General features: G+C 45.9%; 1 protein-coding gene across 1 annotated transcript; it reads left to right on the forward strand.

Annotated features, from left to right (window-relative positions):
• The first annotated feature begins 5029 nt into the window (after positions 1-5029).
• On the forward strand, positions 5030-21195 carry LOC137535141 (zinc finger protein OZF-like). Its single transcript, XM_068256957.1, has 5 exons — positions 5030-5065; positions 8105-8188; positions 8270-8367; positions 11816-11996; positions 18659-21195. The coding sequence occupies exons 2-5, from the start codon at positions 8155-8157 to the stop codon at positions 19504-19506; spliced, it is 1161 nt and encodes a 386-aa protein (XP_068113058.1). The 5' UTR covers positions 5030-5065; positions 8105-8154; the 3' UTR covers positions 19507-21195.
• Positions 21196-21927: the final 732 nt, after the last annotated feature.

Here is a 21927-nt window from a genome sequence, read left to right on the forward strand (position 1 = left end):
GAAGTGGAATGAAAGCGAGAAAAATACCCCAATAGTAGGAAGAATGTGGATAGTCCAGAGACTTCCCAGATCCTCCTCCAGCCCTAGGCTCCAGTGCTGGTTGTGTATGTATAAGTACGCTGCCTGGTCAATTGGGCAGAGGGTGAGCTAAATGACAGCTCACCCTGCTGCCGCTGAATCACCGGGCGGCGTTAAATACTATTCCATCTCCGAGTCATAGTGATTCATAGCGATTGCCGGAACCTCAAAGCTATAGCCGCACCGTCATCTGGTGCTAGGCACCTCCTTGTGTGTGCCCAGGTGACTTGCTTCAGCACAGGATCTATCTGAGCATATTCCACAGGAGTGTCAAATATTCTCTCATAGCCGTGCTCCCATCTGTGTACGAGAACCTCCGTTCTGTGCGTAAGGTCTGCCCAGACTCTGTATAACAACGCCGCTCCTTAGTGTTTTTTTCCTCCATGCACGAGAGGCTTTAATCTATTGGGCTTGTGTAGACCTTACTTGCACATGCGCAGTAAGGATGCACTCATACAGGGGTGGGAGCCCAGCCACGAAGAAGAGGATCTCTGGTAGCAGTGGTGGTCTCTTGGAGGATCTTGGAAACCACTGGAGCACCTAGAGGCTTCCCACTACTTGGGTAAGTATCCAGGGTCAGTTCTAGACTTTTTGCTGCCTGAGGCAAACTTGTGAAGAGGCACCCCCCAAATTGGAATGATCTCATAGCAACCGACAATTTACACCGCACGTTATAACTGCGGTGAGCCCCTAAAAAACACTCTCAGTATAGGTAGGTAGCCAGGTATAGGTGCCCTCAGTATAGGTTAGCCAGGTACAGTTGCCCCCAGTATAGGTTGGCCAGGCACTCTCTTCACTGCCTGATGCTGCCTCCAGACTTCTGCCGCCTGAGGAAGTCGCCTCACTTGGCATCATGGGCGGACCGGGCCTGTAAGTAACTCTTAGGCCCCGTTTACAGTGGTCAGTTGCGTTGCAGAATAATTCTGCATGTCAACTCACTGCTCATACAATTCTATAGGCCTGTTCACAGTAATGGATCGTGTTATTGTAACTCGCTGGAAATGAATGTCACCACGTCACAGGATTTGTGCACAGCGGTAAGTAATGTCTGTAGTGATTCATTGCTGGCTGTAAAGGCCGCTAGCTACTGTAAGCTGTGTGCAGTTTTCTTCCTCGGACGGTGTTATTTAACTTTTTTTGTTATATATGAAAAAAGATGAAATAATAATAAAAGATCAGATCCGTGTCTTTGTGTGCCTGAATTCTGTCATTACTCTGCTGTGTCCTCTGGGGAAGAATCCCACTAATCCCTCCAAGGAAGAGTTCCCCCTGGTGGTCTTCATAGGCGGTGACACGTTTTATAAACTTGTGTTGCAATATTCTCTTGATCCATGTTTCACTGGGACAGCTACTACAGTCATTAACCCTCTGCACTCATGACACTCATGTTAAGCTAAAAGACTAGAAGCATTAAATCAATTAGGTTGCAAGGTTATGCAGTTGAAGATAGGAAATATTTGCTTCCAAAATGGATTGCATGCAATAGCATTCTGTACTAGACTCTTTCACCAGCGATGAGGTTTCCCCGTTTTGGTAACGGTCCCCAGGACCGCCTTAAGACATTTTGGGGCCCCTATCACACCATCAGGCCTGGGCCCACCCACTGGTTGCTGTGCCTACCCACTAGCCAAATGTGCATGGCTTCGACACTGAAGAAAGCGGCATGCACAGCATGATGTGGCAAAAAGTGGGCGTTACCATGGCATGTTGTGGGTGAAGCCAAATACTAGCAAAATACAGGTAGTCCCCCGGTTAACAAATGAGATAGGGACTTGTAGGTCTGTTATTATCCTTTATCCGTTCTCTTTTGTCCCCCTCTTTTCTTCCTGTGCCTCTTTTATCCCCCTCGGTCTCACCTCAGATTGTGCCTCTTTTGTGTCCCTCTGTGTGACCTCATGTTCCTGTCTCATCTCTTTTGTCTGCCTCTGTTCCCCCTGTGCCTCTTTCATCCCCGTGTGTTACCTCTTGTCCCCTTCTGTCTCAGCTCGTCCCTGTGCCCTAGCCAGGTATAGGTGCCCCCAGTATAGGTATCCAGGCATAGGTGCCCTCAGTATAGGTATCCAGGTATAGGTTCCCCCAATTTAAGTAGCCAGCTATAGGTGGTGCCCCAGTATAGGCCAGCAAGATACAGGTGCTCCCAGTATATGTATTCAACTATAGGTGGTGCCCGGTATAGGTAGCCTGGTATAGTTGCCCCCAGTATAGGTAGCCTGGTATGGGTGGTGCACCAGTATAGGCTAGCATGGTACAGGTGCCCCCAGTATAGGTAGCAAGCTATAGGCACCCCAGTATAAGTAGCAAAGTTCAGGTGGTGCACCAGTATAGGTAGCCAGGTACAGGTGGTGCCCTCAGTAAAGGTAGCCAAGTATAGGTGGTGCCCCAGTATAGGTAGCCAGGTATAGGTGGTGCCCCAGTATAGGTAGCTAGGGACAGGTGATTCCAGCCCCAGTATGAGTAGCCAGGTATAGGTGGTGCCCCAGAATAGGTAGCTAGGTAAAGGTGGTTCCAGCCCCAGTATAGGTAGCCAGGTATAGGTGGTGGCCCAGTATAGGTAGCCTGTAGCCAGATATAGGTGGTGCCCCAGTATAGAAAGTCCGCTGTAGCGAGCTCACTCATCTGCTCACCTACTCAAGCGCTGATGTCACTCTTGTCTCAGTGCTGGAACGCAGTGTGCTGGTTAGTGAGCCGCAGGCCCGCAGCCAGCACATGCGGCCCTTCCAGTGCTTTGGCGGGGGGGGGGGGGGGGCAGGGCCCCCAGAAGCCCTGGGCCCCTCACTGCAGTGTCAGTTGTACCCCCCTGATGGCTGCCCTGACGTTACCTACTCTATCTATACCAGTCAGCATGCAAGGAAACATTTCATGCTCGTAACCTGGGATTTATGCTGAGGCACTATCGAGTTCAACCATTCTAAGGAGTACATGCATGCATATAAATCAGTCTGAGATTGCCCGGGAGCAACAAACCGCACTACTTACACACCATCCTATAGATGGGCTGTACTGGCATAAGGGACATGGGAGCTACAGCCTTCAGACCACAATGGCTGCTAAGACATACATACAAGGAAGGAGGGGGGAAGGAGCGTAGCCCCTCATTCTTTACTATATATTTTCTGCTTAAGGCAGAGAACACACTTATTTGAATTGCATGTGCTTTGCTGCATAGCAGGAAACGCCTGTGAAATTGCATATGATGTAAGTCTATGAGGCACATGAAAATAACATTGGTGTGCATCTCCCATTGCGATTTGATGTGCTATTTAAAATCGCATAGCAATTTCCTTTTTCCACAGGTATTGTATGTGAATCGGAAATCCTGGTGAAGGCTTGGGAAGTACTTGCGTCCATGGGTAGTTTTGAAAAAGAGCGAGTCCACAATGCTTAAAGAACACCCGAGGTGAAAATAAACTAATGAAATAAATTGTATCTATCCTCCTCTTAAAAATGACTTTTTAAGATATTCCACAGTTTTACTTTTTAAGATATTCCACAGGGCGCCGGCTTCCAATGGGGCGCCTAAAGCTGGTTACCTATACTGAGGGCACCTGATTTCCTATACTGGAGGCACCTATGTCTGGCTTCCTATGGGGCTGATGGAGACCTTCAACTGACTTCCTATACTGGGGGCACCTACACATGAGACCCTATACTGGGGGCACCTATACCTACCTATACTGAGTCTGAGGGCATTTTTTGAGGGGGGGGGGCGCACTGCAGCTATAACGTGTGGTGCAAATTGTCGGTGCTGTGCTATCATTTTTAATGGGGGGGTGGTTAACTGTCCCACTGATTGTTTTTATTTAATATTCCAGAAAGGTTCTAGCCTTCATTTTTAAGTATATTCCGGATAATGCATTCTTTCTATCCATTCGTGGTTATTAATAATATTTTTCTATTATACATATGTGATGTGTCATGGAGATCTGAGCATTTGGCATGACGTCAAAAAGGTTGGGAACCGTTGTCCTATGAGATATCTCCGGAGAAAAGGTGATTTGCATATGGGCCTGTATGTGTGCGTGTGTGTGTGGATGAAAGGGCACAAAATTCAGGTTTCTCTCAGGGCGCTGTGAAGCCTAAGGTCGGCCCTGCTGGCATGACAATGACCATTAAGGTGCGTACACACGCACTACCGCCGGCAACAATGGGTCTGTCAGACCCTCCCGCTGGGCGGGCGTTCCAGCGACAGTAGTGCGTGTGTACAGTCTGTCAGTCAGACTGATAAGGCTGTTTCTGAACGATCCGCTGAGCGGATCATTTAGAAACAGCCTTGTCAGTCCACCGACCGCGCGTACACACGTGCTACTGTCGGATGAATGTCCGCTCAGTGGGAGGGCCTGGCAGACCCGTCGTTGCCAGCGGTAGTGCGTGTGTACGCACCTTTAGAGCCTTACAAATATATCAGCTGATCAACCTGATCACATGCTTCTCCATGTGCTCTCCTAGGCAGGGTTTTACGTATTCACGAACCTTGGTGACTTTATGATAAGGTGTACTGAGTTAAACTCACACAAAGCTGCAGATGGAGGGATTTGTGTGTGAGGGGACAAGAGGATTATTATTATTATGAATTACAAGAAAGGAGCTCCCCTTCAGCTGGTGGGTAGCTTACAGGGACAACAAGGGATAATTTGCATATTCATCAGTGATGCATCGTGGGAGACATCAAATGCTCACTCAAACCTGTATTATCGCAAATACCTTCTGTTTTAAAAAGGCAAACTTTTGTTTTGTCCTTCAGCAAAGTGAGATTTGTGAATTCCACTATCGTGCTATGAAGAGTAGTTATGATACTAACCACAAGATGGCTCCGTTGTAACAGTATATTGGTAGCCGCAGTTCCTGTATGCGACACTAGGTGGTAATCTGATCACAATTACAACAAGTGGAACGCACAGAGAACAAGGAGTGGAACGCACAGACCGGAAGCTGTAGGGGCAGGGGAGAGAGAAGACATTGCTGGACCGGGCAGCAGATGAAGAGGTAGGTAGGGAGATGTTATTGTTTATTTACAACCAGTAACCCCTCCTCAGCCCCCTCCCCCGTCACAGCAATACCTGATTACGGGGAAATACCTTTTATATAATCGTTGTGGTCTACTTGGTACTGGGATGGGGTGCCCCCACCATCACTGACCCCCACCCCATACTTCCCAACATCACAGCCCTCATTGGGCCAGATTTATCAAGAGTGTCTGAGACAAAATATTAGTAGGTTTTTAGAAATCCGTGCAGAGCTGTCTCCGACATCCTTAGAAATTTACTAGATGCAGATTCCTTCTAAAACAGTAAGGAATGGAATGAGTTAGGAAGGTCTCTCAGGCAGTGCAGTGTGTGAGGGGAATTGCTGTTGCTGAGGTAACCAACACACCTGCTGTCATCAAGCTCTGAGTGAGGGTGGAGGAGCCCTTCACAAATCACATCTAGCCTGCACTATCTGGAGAACTGCTAATGAGCACTTCTTAATCTGCAGCAGAATGGATTTGCACTTTTCTTAACTGTAATGTAGCTCTAGAAATCCACACTAATCTGCCACTATTACATAGGCTTTGGGGAGTTTCTTACTATCATGCAGAACTGTTCTTCTGCTGCTTAGAACAGTTTTAGAAGAAAAAACTGTCGGTAATGCTTTGATAAACTGGCCCAATGTGTCTTCCATCATCTTTGCCCCATCCCCCTACCTTCCCTAAACGTCTTCCATTATCACTGCACAGTACAGCACTTGCTATGCTATTTTCGTGTGCTTCCATAGACTATACCTAAGCACAATAAAAAAAAAACTGCACAGGCAGTGCGATTATACTTTGATAAAAACTGCAACGCATGTAATTGATACAGTGGAAAAGGGGCACTGCAGTTACGGTGTGAATCATGGCCACACCGTAACACACACTGGACATGTGATTCGATATTCAGATCAGAATGCACCTAGTGGAAAAAGGGCTCTTAAAAAGTACCTGCAGTTTAAGTCAGGCATGACAGGGGTGTTTCTCAGTGTTAATCATTTACCTGACATGATGTAATTGGACCACAGGTGATGCTCTGCCTCATTCCTTTGCAGTGTAGTCGTGGCCATGTTTCCTAGTCTGCCAAAGCCCACAGCTTGGCAGCCATCAATTAGGCTGCAGCTACCAAGCTGGGGGCGGTCCACGGCAACACAGATAGGGGTGGGCAGAGCCTTGGCAGTAATTTGAATAAAAACAGCTAAAGCTGTATTTCAGAGGGGGGCGGGGCAACAATAATCTGCCTGAATGAATTACGTTGGATCAGGTAAGTTTTAAAGCCTCAGAGTTCCCCCCCCCCCCAGTTTTAAATCATTAAAGAGAACCCGAGGCAGACCTGAATAGGAAACAGAGGCATGTTCTGTGCACAATGACAGTCCTCTGTGTTGTTCTGCTGCCGCTGCCAGTCCCCCCATGGCTCTGCTGCCCCCCCTGCAAAATAGCGCCAGGCTATCGACAATCTATTTGTCGGTAGCCTGCTATTTACCTTGTATTTGTTAATCAGCTTCCCCTCCTCTGCCTCCTCTATTGCAGGGCTTCCCCACCTCTGTTCCCTTGCTCACCGCCTCCGTAAGCTACGCCTAATTGGAAGCTAAGCCATGACCCAGGAACGGACAAAAAGTAGGGATAATAAAAATTGCACCCTGCAGGAAGAAAACACAGAGACAACAGGAGCCCAAATGGTGCAGTATGTCACAGTACCAGAAGCATGTAAAATATGCGAATGTATTATACTCACAAAGCTGGGTTGCAGAAGGGCAACCGACCACTAGAAGCAGGTGGAGATGTATAACCCCGACTCCACTCGGGTGACCAGACAGAGCTGGTGATGGTCGCACTCTTGATAAAAAGCAAACCTCAAATGACCTAAACTGGTCAAAGAGGGTTGATCCCCCTCCAAAAGGAGGGTGAAGGCACAAGGTAAAGGGGGAAGAGGCGCCCAGAGCAGATAAAATACGTTAAAAACAAATAAAATGAAAAAAGTGAGGTGGCTTACCTCAATGAAGACAAATTCACGTATTAATAGAATTTTATTGCACTGGCAACGCGTTTCGTGGGTGCATACCCACTTCCTCAGGCCAAATAGCAGTGCCTAATAGTGCTTGTAGCCACAAATAAGGCGCCTTATTTGTGGCTACAAGCACTATTAGGCACTGCTATTTGGCCTGAGGAAGTGGGTATGCACACACGAAACGCGTTGCCAGTGCAATAAAATTCTATTAATACGTGAATTTGTCTTCATTGAGGTAAGCCACCTCACTTTTTTCATTTTATTTGTTTTTAACGTATTTTATCTGCTCTGGGCGCCTCTTCCCCCTTTACCTCATGACCCAGGAAGTACTTTGGTGGCAATAGAAGGACACAGAGGCATGTCATTGTGCACAGAACATACCTCTGTGTCCTATTCAGATTTTTAAAAAATTGCTAATTGCTCGGGTTCTCTTTAAGACAGAGCCTGGCATGACAGGCTTTATCTTTTTTTTAGAGCTGGTTCACACTGCAAGAGCTTTCTAAGTGCTATTGATTTGAAAAGCTTTTTTTGTGCAATGCTATGGGGGATTTTTACAAAATCACATCACTCCATTGAGAACACACACATAGCATTACATTAGCAAGAGTTTTATAAACCACAAAGCGCTTAGAAAAGCTCTTGTGGTGTGAACCAGCCCTTACTCAGGTACTCTTTAAACTGATGCGGGGTTGGTTGTTGGCTGCACACACAATGCCACCTACTAAATAGCACTATTTGACTTACAGTGACCCTGTAGTGACAGCGAGACAAGCATGCAGCTGGTGTGCACACACATTAGTCATATTCATTCTGGGTCTGTGGCCCAAAGTATCGGAGATGGAGGGCCTGGCATTGTTTTAAAGGAATGAAATATGGCAGCCTCCTCCTCATGCCTCTCACTACAAGAACAGGGGAACTGTGATCCTGTGACCAGACCAATCATTGGCCAGTACAAGTGTTTGGCTGTTTTGTTTTGTCCTATAAGGTGTCAGGATTTCTATTTCCCTATGCAGGAGCGGCGGTACTGTATATAGAAGGACACAAGGACCTCTACAAGGACTTCATGATGGAGAATCAGCCACCCCTCCCATCACCAGGTAAGAGGAGACTTTCATTTCTTTGTATCAGCTGAAAATGCCATTGAGACAATGTCCTCAGTCAATGTGTGTTTCCTACAGTTGGATCCAGTAACAGAAACCCACCAGAGAGATGTACAGGTCCTCTTTATTCCCCGGATTGTCCAAAGGAAGATCCCCCCACCCCCCACCATTATCAGGTAGGTAGAACTGAGGGTGAAAAACGATTAACTGTACAATTTTATACTGTTTATTTGTTACATCATACCTGACCTCTGATTATCTTTTTTAACCATTTAAGGACCACAGTGATTGAAATCTACGCCCTGTTTTGGTGGGCCTTTGGCTGGCGAGGCGTAGATCTCAATCACTGTCTGCCGCTCCCGCCGCTCAAACCCGACGAGTCTCGCCGCATCTCACAGGCTCTGCCTGTCTCTATGACAGCAGAGTCATGTGAGCCGGTCAGGAGCCGATTTCATTGGCTCCTGGCCCAGTCTTTCAAAGTAAGCTGCTCCCATTGGCTTACATTGAAAAACAGGATCAGGAGCCAATGAAAGCGGCTCCTCACCGGCTCACATGACTCTGCCATCATAGAGATGGCAGAGTCTATGTCCTCGGGATCGCGGCGAGTATGTGCGGCAATTTGTTGGGATTCCGTTGGGATTGGACCAGCAGTCTCTGGTCCTTAAGTGCCCAGAGACCGATGGTCCTTAAGTGGTTAAATTTAAAGGTATTAGCATGTTCTTCCCTGAAAAACAATGAGCTGCATTACTGTTGTTTTTTTTTCCATCAGATTCTCTTCCTCAAATGTACCCACTTGCTGGTTGTTGGTTTACTACAGTCAACAGCGGCAACTGGTATTGCTTAAATGGAAATAAATATGGCAGCCTCCATACCCTTCTCACTTCAGTTGTCCTTTAAAGCAAACCTGCAATTTTAAAGTGAACCAAGCACCATTTTTACCACCCAGGGCATCTCAATAGCACATTTACAATGCATGCCAACAATGTGGCTCATTACTAAAAAACACATTCCATTTTTAACCTTTATTTTTACATTTAAAGTTTAGCACAGACTTCAACAGACCTGCCCAACTGTCCTGTCCACAGAGCTTTTAGGCAGCTGAGGACTTAAAGAGGAACCCCAGTGAAAATAATGTAATAAAAAATGCTTAATTTTTACAATAATTATGTATAAATGATTTAGTCAGTGTTTGCCCATGGCAAAAGCTTTCCTCTACCTGATTTACATTCTGACATTTATCACATGGTGACATTTTTGCTGCTGGCAGGTGATGTCACTGGAAGTAGCTGCTGCTTGCTTTTTTGGCAGTTGGAAACAGCTGTAAACAACTATTTCCCACAATACAACAATGTTCAGAGAAAAAACTGCCAGGACAGTTTCCTGTGGAAGGGGTTTCACTACAATATAAGCCATATAGAGCCCCATGATGATCCGTTTGTGAAAAGGAATAGATTTCTTATGTAAAAGGGGGATTCAGCTACTGATTGGGATGAAGTTCAATTCTTGGTCATGGGTTCTCTTTAAGTAATTGTTTTATTGTACTCATTAGCAATAAGTAAACAATACCTTTTCATCAACAGAGGGGGGGGGGGGGGGGGGGGGGGTAATTAGGACAACTTCTTCAAATAGCTTATCTAGAGGGAATGTGTGAAGATAGCATTGGGGACTTCTGTAAATAAGGAAGGCAAGGAGGGAACATGGCAGCTCCTATAGTTATTACAAGCCAGGAGAAATTCCAGGGAAAGGGTGCTTAGTTTCCTTCAAAATGCAAAAATTAGATACTTACTTCATTATAGGAAAGATTCTGGATCCTCCAGAGGCTTCTCTGATCCTTCTTGATCCCATTACTGGTTGCTCTGTGCTTCTGGTTGTCCATGAACAATCACCACTGCACTGATAGCCCACACCTGAAGCCCAGAGCCACTCATGCAAGGGGTAGAAAGCAGTGCACAAGCGGCTCCATGCTACTGCACAATCTAGCGTCTGTGCCACACTCTCCTCCATGAAGCCCTTGTCAAATAGCTTCAGAGGGTTCCTGCGCTGGAACGGCGAGCTTGAGCAGGATGGGAGAAGGGTCTGGATTCTGTAGAGGTTTCCCTGTACAGAGGTAAGTATCTAACTTTTGGTTTTTTTCCCCTTCAGTTACACTTTAAAGTGGACCTGAACTCAGAACTTCCTCTCTGCTTTAAAATATTCATGACAGCATAATAACCTTTAAAGAAATAAACATTTCTTTATTACAGCTGATACAAATCCTAAAATAAATCTGCAGTGTGTTTCTACTTGATTCATTATTATTATTATTTTTTATTGTATTACTGGACATTAAATATATACAATGATAGGATGACAGACATTACAAGGTTATACAACATAGAACAAAGTTATACAAGGCAAATTGTACAAAATACATGATCATGCAATATGGGCTGGTTAGGTAGGCCCAGTAATACAAGTACAGGCTGTCATAGGACAGGAGCACACAATCCTGTAGATTACACTAGATTCAAGATACTGTGCCTGACCTACAAATCTGTCCACAAAACCTGTCCAACCTACATTTCCGATCTTACTCAGAGGTACACACCTAGCCGCTCACTCCGCTCTTCCAATGAACTTCGCCTAACCGCCCCCGCATCACCCAGTCCCATGCACGCCTCCAGGACTTCTCAAGAAATGCTCCAACACTATGGAACTTCCTACCTCCACCCATTAGGGCAGCCCCCTCCTTCAACATCTTCAAGAAGGCCCTCAAAACTCACTTTTCACTCTGGCCTACCACCCCTCACAAGTGCTCTAAACCCACAGCTGAACTCTGGTCCCCTACCTTTCGTGTCCCTTCCTCTCCCTCTAGATTGTAAGCCTTTGGGCAGGGTCCTCCTCCTTTTGTGTCCTACCTGATCATGCACCTCCATTACTGTGCACCCATGGTGTGCATCTGAGCGAACCTAACTTGCCTAATCTCTATGCTCCCATCCAGTGACTGACTAAGCATTACCTTGTACTCATACTGTGCTGTATGATCTGGTCTTTCTTGTATTCCTGTATTGTCATATTGCTGTATGTCACCCCTAAATATTGTCTGTAACCTAAACTAATGTCCAGCACTGCGTAATATGTTGGCGCTTTATAAGTACAATAAATAAATAAGGGAAGACCCTGCCAGAGGCTTACAATCTAAAGGGGTGGGGTGGAAACACATAGGTGGGGCTGTGAAATAAATATTCAGTAGAGAGTTACTCTGTGGTAGGGGGTGGGTAGGCCATCTTAAAGAGGTGGGTTTTGAGGGCTTGCTTGAATGTGTTGAGAAGGGGGGGAAAGTCTGATGGGCGGTGGAAGGGCGTTCCAGAGGGAGGGGGCGGCTCTTAAGAAATCCTGCAGGATTCATGAAAGCAGACATATTGTTCACATCCTGTGTTCACCAATTAGCTCTCTGCTGGGCAGGCAGCTGACACAGCCTAGGGATCAAATTACAACTTGTGATTAGTCACAAATGAGGGGGCATTAGACAGGCTAAACTCTCAAAATAAATACAGGGTGCATTTCTTTATGTTTTTCTTCTGTCCTGTGCAAGAGTTCAGGTCCACTTTAAACATGTCATTCTCTGTGGTTTTGTTGGATTAGTGTGAAGATGAGATGGACATAAAAGTGCAGATTAAAGAAGAGATGGATGTGACGGGCGATCAGCAGTCTATGGAGGAGGATTACATAATGGTGAGAATTAAAGAAGAAGAAGAAGAGATTGAGGAGGATGAAATAATTCAAACTATTAAAGTAGAGGAATCTCCTCTAGATTTCAGCCCGGGTAAGTAACTAGCTCTACACACATGTACCATTGTTTCATTTTTCTCCCTTGAGTCTGAGATATGTAGTATGAATAGTGATTCACAACATCAGATAAAATGAAACAAGTATAGAGAGTGAAACCGTTCATGTAGGCAAATAAATTACGAGCGCTGTAATTACAGCGCAGGAGATTTGGGCACAGCCGGCGCCACCATAGACCGTAATAGGAATTACGGTTATAGCCACACACTGAGTAACTTCGGCGCCGTCAAAAGACAGAGCTGAAGTTACTATTAAAACACTAATTCGGCCTCCAGCAATTACTGAAAGCCTAATTAAATCATTACCCACCATCCACATGGACCTGGAGGGGGAATAGTAATTAACGCAGCCGGGACTTGTGCAGCAGCAGGATAAGCCATATACCGGCTGTATCCTGCGCCCAAGTCTCCCAGCCGGGATATCATAGTTATGCAAGAAATGATGGTGGTATCCAGTGATAATTCAGAGGATGGACTCCACCAACCTGACAGAGATACCAGGAGCTCCAATATAATGTAGTGCTTCCAGAGAATGGGATAACTGGTAAAAGTAGTGCTACTTACAAGACTCGATTGCTGAAAGGAAACCACAGTAACAGGCATGTAAAGAATTCCATCTCCACGCGGATATATAGGAATCTTCTTCTCAATATGGGTGGGTCGCACTTCAGAAAAAGCAGGTCCCCCAAAAATGTGCACAGCTGGGAAGCAGTATGAGATAAATAATCTTACTTGGGTAGAGGAAGGAAAATAGGAACCATTCAGTTTATTGAACACTAAAGGACGATGCATTTTGTGGGCCTTACCCACTTCTTCAGGTGTATTTTTTTGCCCCAAAGAAGCAAGTAAGGCCAGCAAAATGCGTTTCTCTTTAATTTCCAGTACATTGAATAATTCTTATTCTCCTTCCTCTACTAAACAGCAAAAATATTGTTGTTAAAGGGAAGGTTCAGGGACTGTCTAAAAAAAATAAAAATCTGCATCCACTTACCTGGGGCTTCCTCCAGCCCGTGGCAGGCAGGAGGTGCCCTCGGCGCCGCTCCGCAGGCTGCCAGTGGCCGACCCGACCTGGCTAGGCCGGCGGCCAGGTCGGGCTTCTTCCGTGTTCCAAAATGCGCCTCACGGCGGCGCGCTGACGTCATCGGACGTCCTCCAGGCTTTACTGCGCAGGCTCAGAACTACTGAGCCTGCGCAGTAAAGCCCGGAGGACGTCCGATGACGTCAGCGCGCCGCCGTGAGGCGCATTTTGGAACGCGGAAGGAACCCGACCTGGCCTGGCCAGGTCGGGTCGGCCACCGGAGACCACCGGCAGCCTGCGGAGCGGCACCGAGGGCACCTCCTGCCTGCCACGGGCTGGAGGAAGCCCCAGGTAAGTGGATGCGGATTTTTTTTTTTTTTTAGACAGTTCCTGAACCTTCCCTTTAAGCTGCGCTCCTTTTTCTCCTTGTTTCCCAAAATATGACAATAAGGAGAAATACCCTGATAAATAAATTATAATCTGCACATAGTGCCAAGTATTGTCTGTATTAAGTCTCAAATTTCCACCAAGTGTTGCACTCTTAACCTTCCTGGCGGTTTATTTTTTCTGCAAAAATTGCAGAAATCCAATTTTTTTTTATTTTTTTTTTATGTTTCATGTAAAGCTACCAGAGTGGTAGCTACATGAAACTCCACTAGAGGGCGCATGTGTCCCTCTAGTTCGATCGCCGCCGGCAACAATAGCAAACAGGGGAACACGTATATAACGCGCTCCCCTGTTTGGCTTCTCCTGTCGCCATGGCGACAATCGGAATGACGTCATGGACGTCAGCCGACGTCCTGACGTCAGACGCCTCCGATCCAGCCCATAGCGCTGCCCGGAACTCATTGGTCCGGGCAGCGCAGGGCTCTGGCGGGGGCCCTCTTCCGCTGCTGCATGCGGGCGATCGCAGCAGAGCGGCGGCGATCAAGCTGTACACGCGGCTAGCAAATGGTGCAAATCGCCCCACCAGGGGCTGAGATCTCCTCCTGCGCGGCATAGCCCGAGCTCAGCTCGGGCTTACCGCCAGGGAGGTTAAAGGGATGTGCCACCACCAGCGAGGGATAGGAGTCAAGAAAAAAAAAACTTTTGTGGGTGCAGTCACCAACTAGCCACTTGTCAGCTTGCATATAATCAGATCTTTACAATAAATCCAAATTACAATGGGGAGAGCATCCTAAAAGCAAATTAAAAATTCGCACATAGTGCTAAATACTGTTTAAAATAAAACAGAACCCGCATTGGATGCTGCACTCCAACGGGATTAGTGATGGGAATTCCGGCTCTTTTAAGAGAATCGGCTCTTTTGGCTCGGCTCCCATTAAAGAGCCGGCTCGTATGGCTCTCAAACGGCTCTTCATTGAATATCATTAGAAGCCACTCCGATACAGAAGAAAAGCCCTGCCCTGTCTCCATGACAACTCCAGGCTGCTTCTCTGAGTGGGGCAATCCATCTTGCTGCTCTGCTCCGCCCCATACACCCCTACAAGCTACAGGAGGAGGACTACATCTCCCGGCATGCCTCAGCGCCCTTTATTGCAGAGCAGAGCGCACTGGTGAGTGACTCACAGGCATCGGCTCTTTTTAAACTGAGCACCAGCTCTTGTCGTTCGCAGAGCCGGCTCGTTCACGAACGACCCATCACTAAACGGGATGTGCTGCCCCAAGAAAATGGAAAGAGACGTATCGGTCCCCCTTCGTGGTTACACTCACCAGCTGGCCACTTGTAGCTTTGCATGTAGTTAAACACCCAGGATGCGTCTCATTCAAAAGAGCTGTTTTATTCCAAAACACGGCTACCACTCACAGAGTCTGGCACCCCGGCCGTGGATAGAGGGCGGCATGACCCTAGCGGTAAACCTACTTCCTGGCAGCATCAGGTGAACCTCTACTGAGGTAAGATTGTATATTTCATACTGCTTCCCATCTGTTCCACCTGTCTTTCTGATGTAGGAAGAAAGGTGCTTATCTCCCATACAGGACTCTCTCCAGGCTCCCTTGAAGCAGAATGAATCCGATGTTCCTCCCAGTAGGCAGTGAGTGACGGGAAGGTGACAAGGTCACACCCATTTTCTCATAGGCTGTCCTGGATCCTTATTTACTCCACTTCATTTTTTTCCTTGGGGGGGTTGTTTAATTGGTTCCTCCGTTATGAAAATGTATGCAGCTGCTGCAACAACTATTTGTCTCACTCACCATTATTAGCACTTATTGAACATCCCTAGTTGACAGACAGGAAGGGAGAGTCCCTATAAAGGCATGGTGCATTACATGGAGAATAATATCTGGCTGCAGGAAGGGTGTCTCAGCCAGATTAAAGGACACCTAAAGTGAGAGGAGTATGGTAGCTGCCATATTTATTTCCTTTTAAACAATACTGGTTGCTTGGCTATCTTGCTGGTCTTTCATGCATCAATAGTGTCTGAATCACCCACCTGAAGCAAGCATGTAGCAAAACCAGTCAAACTTCAAACATCTGATCTGCATGCTTGTTCAGGGTCTAGGGCTGAAAGTATTAGAAACAGAGGATCAGCAGGACAGCCAGGCAATGTGTATTGTACAGCAGGAGACATTGGCAGCGCTTCCAAACAGAGGCTGCACACGAATTGACTACCTGCAATAGATGTGCAGAGCTCCACTAGACTAGCGGTAGGTCTTCCCCGAGAGGACCCGTCACCGCCTTGGGGAAGTCTAGTAGGGAATAATTTGTGCACATATTATTTATACTGAAGCTAACGTCCTCCACTGCTGTACCTGTTTTGAATGCATGTTGTGTATTTTAGTCCACAATTGTGGAGCTCTGCACATCTATTGCAGGTAGTCAATTCGGGTGCAGCCTCTGTTTGGAAGTGCAGCCAATGTCTCCTGCTGTACAAAACTCATGTAAGTATACTTATGGCTAGCTGCATTCATGTGCATCAATTTGCATTCAAATTATAGATTAGGACTAGTACATGATTTGCATTCAAGGCATGTATTTAGCCCTGTGGATCTCTGCATGCCTCTGTTGGTCTACAATTCAGTTGCAGCCTATGAGCGCTGTCATTTGTTTGTTGTCTGTTTGAGAGGCAGTGTGTATTGTTTAAAAGGAAATAAATATTGCAGCTTGTTGAACACAGACATGAGTTCCACAAATGCGCAGTATATGCAGACAGAGACCAGGGCTGTGGAGTCGGAGTCAAGGAGTCAGAGCAGTTTGTGGATACCTGGAGTCGGTGGTTTCATAAACTGAGGAGTTGGAGTCAGATTATTTTTTTTTTACCCACTCCACAGCCATGCAAGGTCTGTGGAGTCTGAATTGAGAAGTCAGAGCAATTTTGGGTACCTGAAGTCAGAGTCATGGTTTCATAAACTAAGGAGTTGGAGTCAAATTATTTTGTACCCTCTCCATAGCCCTGACAGGGACTTCTTGAGACAGACTAAGAAGGGACATGAAACAGTCTATACCTTGTGTCCCTGCCGACACATAATGCAATCTGTGGTGCTAATGTCTCTTTTGCACAAATTCAAGACTAATAGTAGTTGGTTTTTCAGCTTGTGCTGTACTTGTGCTAGAGAAGCAGTTTCATAGTATGTGGCATTAAAGAGGAACTTTAATGAAAAAATAGCAGTAGGGAGAAAAAAAATTCAATACATTGCAAAGTGAGAAGTAAGAAAAATAGAAGAGAGAACAAAAAATGGTTGATATTCGCCATGTAATTCTTTCATGTTGTTTGATCCACTATGAGCCTACAGGTCATCATCTTTACTATGGGCAGGCAAGAAAACAAGTGCCAGCTGCCATTATCTATAACCACACCCACTAACAATGTGATAGGCTTAAAGGTTGTTGTTGTTATTTTTTTATAGATATACATATGCACAGAGGGAGATACTGGTTGCTTGGCTGTTCAAGACAGCCATTATTCCCCACAATGCAACAAAGTTCAGAGAAAGGAAACTGTCATAACCATGGTCATGACATCACACTGTGGGATGGTTTTCACCACCATATGAAAGGCCCATCTCCATTACTCAGTATAACATCATAGCACCAACAAATGGGGAGGAGATACTGTACACCATATGAGAGGTCCATCTCCATTCCTCAGTATAACATCATAGTACCAACAAATGAGGAGGAGATACTGTACACCATATGAAAGGTCTATCTCCATTCCTCAGTATATCATCATAGTACCAACAAATGGGGAGGAGATACTGTACACCATATGAGAGGTCCATCTCCATTCCTCAGTATAACATCATAGTACCAACAAATGAGGAGGAGATACTGTACACCATATGAAAGGCCCATCTCCATTCCTCAGTATAACATCATAGCACCGACAAATTGGGAGGAGATACTGTACACCATATGAAAGGTCCATCTCCATTCCTCAGTATAACATCACAGCACCAACAAATGAGGAGGAGATAGTGTACACCATATGAAAGGTCCATCTCCACTCCTCAGTATAACATCATAGCAGCAACAAATGAGGAGGAGATACTGTACACCAGGGGTCTCAAACTCAATTTATCTTGGGGCCGCAGGAGGCAAAGTCAGGATGAGGCTGGGCCGCATAAAGAATTTCACAATCGCGGCGCATCGCCGCCTCTGCCCGCCCCTCTCACTCTTCCTTTACAGAGAGGGGCGGGGAGAGACGGCGATCCGTGCGGCGATTGACGTCAGGAGGGGCAGAGGTGAAGCTGAAAGCTCAGCCCCTTCCAGGAAATGCCGGCGGATTGCCCCCCGGGCGATTTGGGGGCTCTGCAGCCCTCGTTTAGCGACAGGATGCGGTGGATTACTTGGGAGCACTGAAGCGAACTACAAGGAAGCTTTTGCAGGCGAGGGCCACAAAATATTGTATCGAGGGCCACGAGTTTGAGACCCCTGCTATACACCATATGAAAGGTCCATCTCCATTCCTCAGTATAACATCATAGTACCAACAAATGAGGAGGAGATACTGTACACCATATGAAAGGTCCATCTCCATTCCTCAGTATAACATCATAGTACCAACAAATGAGGAGGAGATACTGTACACCATATGAAAGGTCTATCTCCATTCCTCAGTATAACATCATAGCACCAACAAATGAGGAGGAGATAATGTACACCATATGAAAGGCCCATCTCCATTCCTCAGTATAACATCATAGCACCAACAAATGAGGAGGAGATACTGTACACTATATGAAAGGCCCATCTCCATTCCTCAGTATAACATCATGGTACCAACAAATGAGGAGGAGATACTGTACACCATATGAAAGGCCCATCTCCATTCCTCAGTATAACATCATGGTACCAACAAATGAGGAGGAGATACTGTACACCATACGAAAGGCCCATCTCCATTCCTCAGTATAACATCATGGTACCAACAAATGAGGAGGAGATACTGTACACCATATGAAAGATTAATCTCCATTCCTCAGTACATCATAATATCAACAAATGAGGAGGAGATACTGTACACCATATGAAAGATTAATCTCCATTCCTCAGTACATCATAATATCAACAAATGAGGAGGAGATACTGTAGAATAATTTTGGAAGTTTTTGCATCTCATTGATCATCCGTAGTCACAAGAATGCAAGATGGCAGATTTAATGTTCTCTCTCTCCCAGCAGGTGAAGATAATATTGGGAACAGGTCAGAAGGACACCTTCATGTACTTCCAGAATGTAATGCAGCAGATTATGGTGTCACACAGACTCACACTGCTGACAGAGCAAATGATTGGTGTAATTCCCAGGAATCTTCCAGTAACTCGGATTCTGTAAGAGATGGATCTAGTCGGGTACTTTCATGTTCTGACTGTGGGAAATCTTTCAGAATTAATTCAGAATTTCTTGCACACCAGAAAACTCACCGTGATGATCGTCCTTTTTCATGTTCAGACTGTGGGAAAAGTTTCCTTCAAAGTAAACTCCTTCGCAGACACCAGAAAATCCACACAGGGGAGCGTCCTTTTTCATGTTCAGAGTGTGGAAAAAATTTCATTCATAAACACTCCCTACTTGAACACCAGAGAATCCACACAGGGGAGCGACCTTTCTCATGTTCAGAGTGTGGGAATAGCTTCAGTCAGAAAGGAAACCTTGTTCAGCACATGAGAATTCACACAGGCGAGCGTCCTTTTTCATGTTCAGACTGTGGAAAAGATTTCAATCACAAAGGAGACTTTGTGAGGCACCAGAGAAGACACACCGGCGAACGTCCGTTTTCATGTTCAGAGTGTGGGACAAGTTTTAATCATAAACAGTCCCTTCTTGTGCACCAGAGAATTCACACTGGTGAGCGGCCTTATTCGTGTTCAGAGTGTGGGAAAGGTTTCCTTCTTAGTTCTCTCCTTTACAGACACCAGAAAGTTCACACGGGAGAACGTCCTTTTTGGTGTTCAGAGTGTGGAAAAGGCTTTACACAAAAAGGAAATTTGATTTCTCATCAGAAGAAAGCACACACTGACACCTAGAGAGGCATTTGTTTGACTGAATCGAGGTTCCTTACTCTAACCTGACTCTAACCATGAGTAAGGCCCATTGTACCAACCTGCTGGAGGAGGAGATTGTAAAATTCAGTCCCACTGTACACACACCCGATTTGACGACTGAACGACCGGTCGTTTGGACGCCCAAACGACAGGGCGTTTGCGCAAATCTGACATGTGTATGTACCTTAAGCCTCAGTTAAAGGCATTTTAACCTCACCTACTGTAAGCTTTTCTCTTTGTACTGTGCGTAGAAAGGCTGATGATTAGGGATAATCAATGAGATGCAAACATTTCCAAGTTCATGCAGGATTATGTACATGTTTATGCAAATATATGCAGCCTGAAAATGGACTATTCATGTCCCACCCAGGTTTAAGGAGGCTATTGCGGGCTGAAACGCGAAGAAAGCTTCGCCTAGCCCGGGGCGCGCAGTTGCCGTCGACTAACGGTAACAAAACGAGCTAGCGGCAGCAGAAGGGAGGATGGTGCAGGACCGGCCCGGGACAGTATGGCTGCTGGGTGCTTGGGGAAGCCCCAGGTAAATTAACCTGTTTGTTTTTGTAGGAGTTTACAGTTCTGCTTTAAACTGATTGGTCCATATTCAAGCTGCATATATTTGCATACAAATTTACATAATTCTGCATGAACGTGGAAATCTTTGCATCTCATTGATCATCCCTACTGATGATGAGCAGAGAGTCCTGCAGTAATTAGCCAGGATGGCGGAGGCACTTTTACTATATGGAGTTTAGCCTAGAGGGTTTTGTTGTTTCCGAGGTGCTGCTGTACATATATTATGCCGCTACAGCTACTTTTCCAATAAAGAGCTACTAAATTACTGAAGGTGGTGCCTGCTTCACTTGGATCTGCATATATTATGGAACATTTGTCCCACTGGACTAAGCCCTATATGTACATGAAACTGTCTATTATACAGACCAGATTGGTCACTATATTTTATTCAATCTAAAAAGAGTGAGAGCACAGGTGAGTCATCTTGAACCCAACTCTCTCACACATCTCAAGAAGGTGGTCTCTGCTTGTCCCCCCCCCCCCCCCACCCCTCATACGTAGTAGCAATGATGGCGTGCAGCTATACCTAGGAGTGTGTACAGAGGGTTTGTGAGCACGTCTCTCTAAAAAAGCACCTAATGGGTCACCCCTTGGTGTTTTTCTAGGATGCCCACAGGAACTAAATGTTGGAGGAGTGGATGTATCCAGAGACGGAAATCGGGGTAAGATAAGGCAAGTCTGAAGGATTTCACCCCATCCGTCTCTTCTCCATTGTTACTGAACACAACTGCTGTACAGTATGTGTACTCAGGAGACAAAATAAGAATACAACAGATAACAGTATAAACGTGTAAAATAAAGTAATCCCCCCCCTCCCCCCCACCAGGTCAAACACACATGCAGAAGCAGAACAACCCAAGAAAATATAGGGCTTAGTCCAGTGGAACAATTGTTGCATAATTATCCCCTTGCACAACTTGTTCAGATTGTGTGGTAAATCTATTATGTCTAATGTTTGCAGTGAATAATGCTGCTTATGTACTTTTGGTTGGAAAGATTGTTTCTTTATCTTCTGCTTACCATAAGCTGTGCGTTCTTTTCTTCTGTATTCTTTTACTTTGATATTCTGTTGCATGAAGAAGATGAAATAATAATAAAAGACCAGATCTGTGAGCTCTGTGTGCCTGAATTCTGTCATTGCCCCACTATGTCTTCTGAATTATCCCACCAATCTCTTCTAGGAGAAGTCCCCGGTGGTCCTGATAGGTAACCCTATAGTGATCTAATCTGGCATCTTCTAATGTCAGGTGTGGGGTCTTCTGAAGTCGAGTTGTAGGGGGCATAACTAAAAATCATGTGGCTCCCAAAGCAAAGTTTTGGTTGCCCCCCCCCTCCCCTCCCCCCAAAAAAGGAAAAAGGTATAAGGTAGCCCCACCCCTACACACACCAATTTTAGGTAGCCAGAGGCACCTACTGAAGGCAGCTCTTCAGTAATAGTAGCCAGAAGTACCCCCTAGGTAGACCACAATACAGTATAGGTACCCGTAAGCTCCCCTCACCAGTATAGGTCACCAGAAGTAGTGTCCAAAACTCCTCCCCAGCATAGGTAGCAAGTGATGACCCCCATATAGGTATCCAGAACTAATCCTCTCAGGAAAGGTAGCCACAGGGCCCCCCTTATGGGTAGCTAGAAGTAGTTACCCCCAGAACCCAGTATAGGCACACCCCCATGCGGTCTTGCTGCTATCCTCTAATAGAGTGGGGTATCCCTTGCCCTCTCTCAGAAAGTTAGAAGTATAGAAAAAGATACAGGAGCGCTGGATCTATAATTTAAAAAAAATGGTTATTATATTTCCACAATGGATAAATGTAGAAGCAAGGTAAATATGC

This window comes from Hyperolius riggenbachi, chromosome 10 (genome assembly GCF_040937935.1).
Source record: "Hyperolius riggenbachi isolate aHypRig1 chromosome 10, aHypRig1.pri, whole genome shotgun sequence".
In the NCBI taxonomy this organism is placed as follows: Eukaryota; Metazoa; Chordata; class Amphibia; order Anura; family Hyperoliidae; genus Hyperolius; species Hyperolius riggenbachi.